General features: G+C 34.6%; 1 protein-coding gene across 1 annotated transcript in view; it reads left to right on the top strand.

Moving 5' to 3' along the window:
- Positions 1 to 6558, top strand: part of rims4 (regulating synaptic membrane exocytosis 4) — a 40433-nt gene that overhangs the window by 16406 nt on the left and 17469 nt on the right. Inside the window, exon 2 of the mRNA XM_039692787.2 lies at positions 1313 to 1451. Within this exon, the coding sequence (XP_039548721.1) occupies positions 1313 to 1451 (139 nt within the window). The remainder of the gene's footprint in view (positions 1 to 1312; positions 1452 to 6558) is intronic.

The following is a 6558-nucleotide window of genomic DNA, read 5'->3' as shown; positions in this document are numbered from 1 at the left end:
AATCTGATTGGTTGATTGGAATGCTGTTTCAGGATCAACAAAGATGTTGTACTTGGTGAAATCAGGGTTACCATCTATACCACTAAGTAGGTTAGTCTGCGGAAGTACAGTAAAATGGGTCATGTTTTATGTTGATGTATATGGGGAATATAGGGAATAGGGGAAAAAGCCCATTATGAAATGATATCTAGCTTTGAAATTACTCTGAAAATCATTCTCTGAATGGAAATATATTCATGAGGTCATGGGCTAGTAAAGCAATCAGTCTGCGGCTGATCCCCTTCACCTTTACTAGGAAAAGTTCAGGCTTTGTGAATCTGTTCTCTGAGCCTGAGTTCAATAAGGCACCACTACACACTTGAATTATACAAGAAGATTATATTTTCTAAAGGATTTATTTTTAATACAGCAGTGCTCTACCTGACAGCAATGTTATCACAACATTTCATTCGCTGATATGGAGAGGATTTGAAAGAACTTGCTTTTTCCAGTGCCTTACTGCTCTGACAGAAATACAAGAATATCAGAGATATTTCACTATCATTTGTGGTGCTTGCTAAGGAAAAAAGACATAACCATACAGTACATATTAGAGCATTTTACACACAACCTCATTACTAAATGACAGCGATTCGACCTTTCAGCGACCTTTGCCAAATTCAGATCTGCGTTGGCGTGAAACGGCTTCCCAAACAGTCGTTTTGGCCACACTGTATTGTTATTTCTTTGTTACAAATATTCATATTATCACAGACATACTGGGATAAAAGTTTATGGTTCGGATATAAACACTGATTTCCACGGAAGCCATCAAAATAGAGTAAATCAACTTTTGTAAGAAACCTGACGTTCAAATAAAGACTGTTTTAATTACATCATCACACCAGTAGGTGGCGACAAGTGACTGCTAAAAAATGTATTCGTCATTGAATCATTCGTTCAAGGGTTCTTTCAAAAACACCAATACATCCAGTAATGAAAGTCTTTATAAGTGAGTTAATCATTCATTCAAAATGATTTTTTAACATGTACTTAAATCAAATTAATTAAATGTACTGTATTTTTTAAATGGACGGCAGCAATTTACATTTTTACATACATGAATGATACCTTAAATCATGTAGCTTAATGAAGAGAGGTATGATGATTTTACCAACTGCAATAAGACATAAAATCCCACAAATTTACATTGAAGGAGGGACTACAAATCAAAGAGACTTCAGCCAGTAGGCAACAAGCTAAAAATATGAAGAAAAACATCATATGAATTAAACCTTGGTTTGATGAACTTACCCTTCTTTCCTTGTTTCAGACCCTGAGGGCCGCAGGTTAAAGAGCATTCAGAGGAGCACAGAAACAGGGTTGGCTGTAGAAATGCCCAGTCGGACGGTCCGGCAGGCGAGCCACGAGTCCATCGAGGACAGCATGAACAGCTACGGCTCAGAGGGAAAGTGAGTATCAGAAATCAATGTATCCTTATAGTTCCATCAGTAAGGTCTGACACAACCAACAACACCACCATATATATACAAACTCTTAGAATAAAAAGTTCTATAGAAACTTACATATACCTTTCAGGGATTTTAGTTTTAATTCATTTTTAACTTCTCATTAAATGTTATTAATTAAGCAGATAATTAGCATACTTCATCACTAGAAAAAAACATGCAATCATTTGAGACATTTCTCATTATATAGAACCTTTTTGTCACTAAGCATTCTTGAAAATCGAGTCAAGAACCGTCAATGCCATTTCTGGATCCCTAAAGAACCTTTCAGTGAAGAGTTATTCAAATAATTGTATTTTTCTTAGTGTGAAGAACATTTTAATAACCTAAAAAATGCATTAATATCACAACGACTCACTTTACAACAAATAATACTGAGGGTAAAAAACATTCACAAAGAAGATGCTTCCTCTCCTCTAAAATCTGTTATTTTGCAACCGCTTTCAGATTGTTGTCGGTTTGATTGGCTGATATATTTGATGGGATAAAATTAGGAAGGACTGTTGTATAAAATTGAGGAAAAGTCGGTAACGCTTCCCTTTACAGTCCAGTTACCCATGTTAATACTATGTACTTATTTTAGTAACTACAATTACTGGGTAATAACTAGTACTAACCCTGAACCTACCCCTAAACCTACCCCTGTTCCATGTACTTACCTTATATTAGCAGTACTTTCTAGGTAAGTACACTGTACTGTACTGTAAAAGGAAGAGTTACCGAAAAGTCCAGGGGCCTCATGTATAAACGTTGCGTACGCACAAAATGGGCATAGAAATATGCGTACGCATTTTTCCACGTGCACATCGGGATTTATAAAAAATAAACTTGGCGTAAATAAGTGCGCACCGTAAGGATGCTCTTGACCGTGCGTACGCACTCTTTTAGAAGATTATGGGTTTTGGCGACACCGATGGTGAGCTGGAGTCAAATGTCTTTTTGCTCACTATTAGACAGAGAATCTAAAGAAAATTATACATCTACAGAAAGATAATACAAATATAATTTCACAAACCTATCACTTGAAGCAAACATCCATCCCTTCTTAAATGACCGCGCCAGCACGCGCGTTCCGTTTAGTGAAACTGACGCACATATAGCCTATAATCTAACGGCAGATGGAGTAAAACCGTAAATCTTCATTATGAGTCCAAATCATAAATACAGTCCATATTCACAATAATAGTTTAAATAAATAAAAGAATGGTACTATGTTTTACTTCTGATATAAACATTTAGATTAAATATGCCATTCTCATTAATGGAGTTAAACTCTTAAACTACATGAAATCATTAGCCTACTGAGAAGTTACAATATATATATATATATATATATATATATATATATATATATATATATATATATATATATATATATTCAATAAATAGAAATAGACCTATTTGTTGTGGATACATTGCTTTTGAACACTTTTCTTCTGGCATGCTGTGTTTTAATGTTTTAACTACAGATTGTCTGAGAAAACTGTTTCGTGCAAATAATGCACAACCATGTCTATCTCTTCCATTAAAATCTCTTCCATTATCCATTAAAATATAAATCAATTAAAAATACTATTTGGCCAGTGGAAAAGATTGAGAAAAACTTTCTCTGAAATGTATTTAACACTATTTGATTTATTCATTCAAAAACAAGGCAAGGATATAGGCTACAAAAAAAAAATGTTTGTAATAATGTGACGGCACATCCGCATTTCATATTTTCCTAACGTCTTGTACCGTTAAACTTGGTATCACGTGGATGAATAATCATATGCAAATGATATGCAGATGAGGATATGCATAGTAAAACTAGGCGTTGTAATCTCCATATATGGTTATTTCGGGGAGGAGACGCACGTGCGCATAATCTCCCGCTGACTGGGATTTATAAAGTGAATTCTGCGCAGGTTCTGGCGTACCAACGGTTTTATAAATCTGAAAACTTTTGTGCGTACGCAAATTCTGCCTTATGTGCGTACGCACACTTTAAGGATGAAATCTACGCAAAGTTTTATGCATGAGGCCCCAGGTGAGATGAGTAAAGAAAAAACACAAATATACCTTTGTACACTTTGTTTATATCCAGCTACAAATACAAAATCTTTATTTTTTTTCAGCTAAAAAAACAACAACAACAACAAAAAAAAAAACATGAGATATATAATACATTTCTGTTTTATCAGTTTAACAAATCAAAATCAGAATCATTACATGTACCCTCTGGACTTAATGCTCCTAGTTATATCATTGTTATTTTGGGACACACACATGTGTTATTGCATTGCATTCATCTATAAACAGAAATGCTCATCCAATAACACAAGAAAAGCATTAAAAGTGTCTTTACTGTCAGGAGATTGCGCTTATGTCTGCTATGTCAAGCAATAAATAAAACGTGTTTGAGGTATTCCCATAAGTTACATAACCAACCATATAAACCCCTCTCTCAGTAATAAACCTTTTCTCTGCTGCCTCCATTTCTGAATGAAATCCAGAATTGTGTGTAGACGTACTGTAAACTTATTTCAGATCTGGACACCGTCTGGTGTGTCACTTCAAAGCCACAGGTTTAGGGTTTTGTGCGATGTAGTCTTATTTTAGCTCTGTGGAGGACAATAGCTGTTTAACTTCAGTTCTGATGTGCCAGAAAGTTTGGATACATAAATGGAGAAGATATTTGCCAGTTTGGGCTTGTTCAGACAAATATGCTTTTCTGCCTAGATGAGCTACAGTTTTATCATGTTAGTGCATTAAACAAACTGATTATCAACTAGTACTGCACTGCACGGCAAAGAGATTTTTCAAATGTTTAAATAAATGAAAGATTATTAGAGTAATTTCTGTGCATTATACTTCTTTGTAATTATCTGTGAAATTTACAGGCAAACTAGTCGTTGCATTAGATAACAAAAAATATTTAAAGGGATGGTTCACTTTGAAAATAATTTTTGCTACACTGTAAATGATTTCTGTTGTTTTCACAGGATTATACTGTTTTTCTCAACAGTTTCTTACTGTATAATCTATGTACAGTAAGTTACAGTAGATTTAGTTGTTTTGACAGTATTAAATTGTTTTTTCAACAGTTATGTACTGTGCACACAGTTGACAGTATGTTACTGTAGAATTGCAATGCATTCTGGGAAATTATCGGTTACTGTTAATCTAAATACAGTGCAATTGACCGCGAAAAACACCACACACAGTTCCACGGGTAAAATTGCTAGCCTACTAATGTTATTCTTACATTTAAAATAAAAATGTAGCACTGGTTGACCATTAACAGTCATAATTTATGACATAATTTATGTCAGTGGGGTGTGCATGAGAGCATATTTGACTTTGGAAGTTTCTCTGTCGTGTCGGTGGTGCTGCTGTCTTTTCTGCCGACCTGCAACTTCTTCATCTGGTAAGTAATAATTCTTATAATGTGTATGCAAACGGATTCTAGCTAATAATAACTTTAAAGTTATTTAGAATAGCTGACCACGATTTCTATATTCAATTTAATATATTCTAGACATTTTAATATAATATGTATATGATAGGCTACTCTTCAATGTAGCCATTTGGGATGTTACTGTAAATTCAAATACATTAGTACGAAATGACCGCGAAAAATAACCACAACAAGCTGCCATTTTATGAAGAACTCTTCAGTTCCCTTCCCTCTGTAAGAACACGCAGGCCGTGCATCGCGTCGCTGTCGGTCGGCAACGTTTTCGCCATACATCTGGTTAGTAATTCATATTTTTATGCAAACCATATGAGTTAACAGATTACCGTTAGAAAGAAGTGGCCGCGGAATGTTCGATAACGTCTGTATAAGTCAGACGCGGATTTCTTTTATGTTGATAGCCTTACTTGATTAAATGTGATTTTATTAACATATATTTCATATGTAACCTCTTATACGGTCAAAATGGTCTAATCATTTTGTTATTATTTACCACGTTAAGTCGGTGGAAGCGCCTGCACGTTCATTATTTTATGACTTACAGGGGTTAGGAATTGATAATCGATAAATGTATCCTGAAATCGGACATCCAAGGTTAGGATTCGGATTTATTGTTATAAAATTAAAGTGCCGATTCCTCTTATTGATTTTTTCACGCTTATTTTCGTGTAAATCCTGACCTGGCGTTCTGCCATTATAACGTTACCTCAGTGATAAAGTTGGACCGCGGAAAGCGCCCAAGGTGTATTTTTGTCCAAAATACAAAGCTATGTGTGACATTTACAGTATTTGTTGTGGTCTTTGTTAATCTTTGGTTATCATTAACGACACATACACGAGGGAGTTAGCCTGGTGTTGAACACTTTACTAGCGAACTTAGAATCAACAACAACAACAAAAACCCGGGTCATACCAACTACACAAACTGCCTGGGGGTGTTCCGGTAGGAACCATTCACTGCATATACTACAGTATTGTCGGCTATAATATCATTTTTTTTTTTTTTTTTTTTTACTATGTGTAAACTGACATGTACTCATTTGAAGGGAACGATGCCTTGTCAATCTTTTTTTAAGTCATGTAACTTAGTATCACACAAGCAAGATTTAGCCTATGTTTTCACGTGATCGTAAATGAATTGATTTTAAACAACAGTCCAACAAACAAGATTTTAGTATTAAGTGAATTACACTTTAGACATCATTTTGTCTGTTTTTGCTGTTTAGCCAAAACAACAACAAAAACGTACTATATTTTAACTGTCTTGTCTGTTCTCATTTTCCACAGGTGTGAGCTGTGCATGTTAAGAAGACCCCTATCCATCTTGACGACCGATGAATTGTAAATCTAATCTAATTTAATTATTCTATTTATCTAACTACTACTACTATACCTTGGTCCAGTACTGACCCACTGAGAACATTTTAAACGGATTTTTATCCATCTGTGAATTTTGTCTATCTGCAAGTTGTTTAGAATTGTTGTGTGAAAATAAACGTTACAGTACAGTTTAAGGTTTAATTGCATAAAAGCTTGGATAGAAAACTTCCTATTGCAAAAGTTAGAACATAAGTCTGCATATAAATAATTATT

Source organism: Pimephales promelas, chromosome 8 (assembly GCF_988280905.1).
Source record: "Pimephales promelas chromosome 8, fPimPro1.hap1.1, whole genome shotgun sequence".
NCBI lineage: Eukaryota > Metazoa > Chordata > Actinopteri > Cypriniformes > Leuciscidae > Pimephales > Pimephales promelas.
This window is presented reverse-complemented; position numbering and strand designations above follow the sequence as displayed.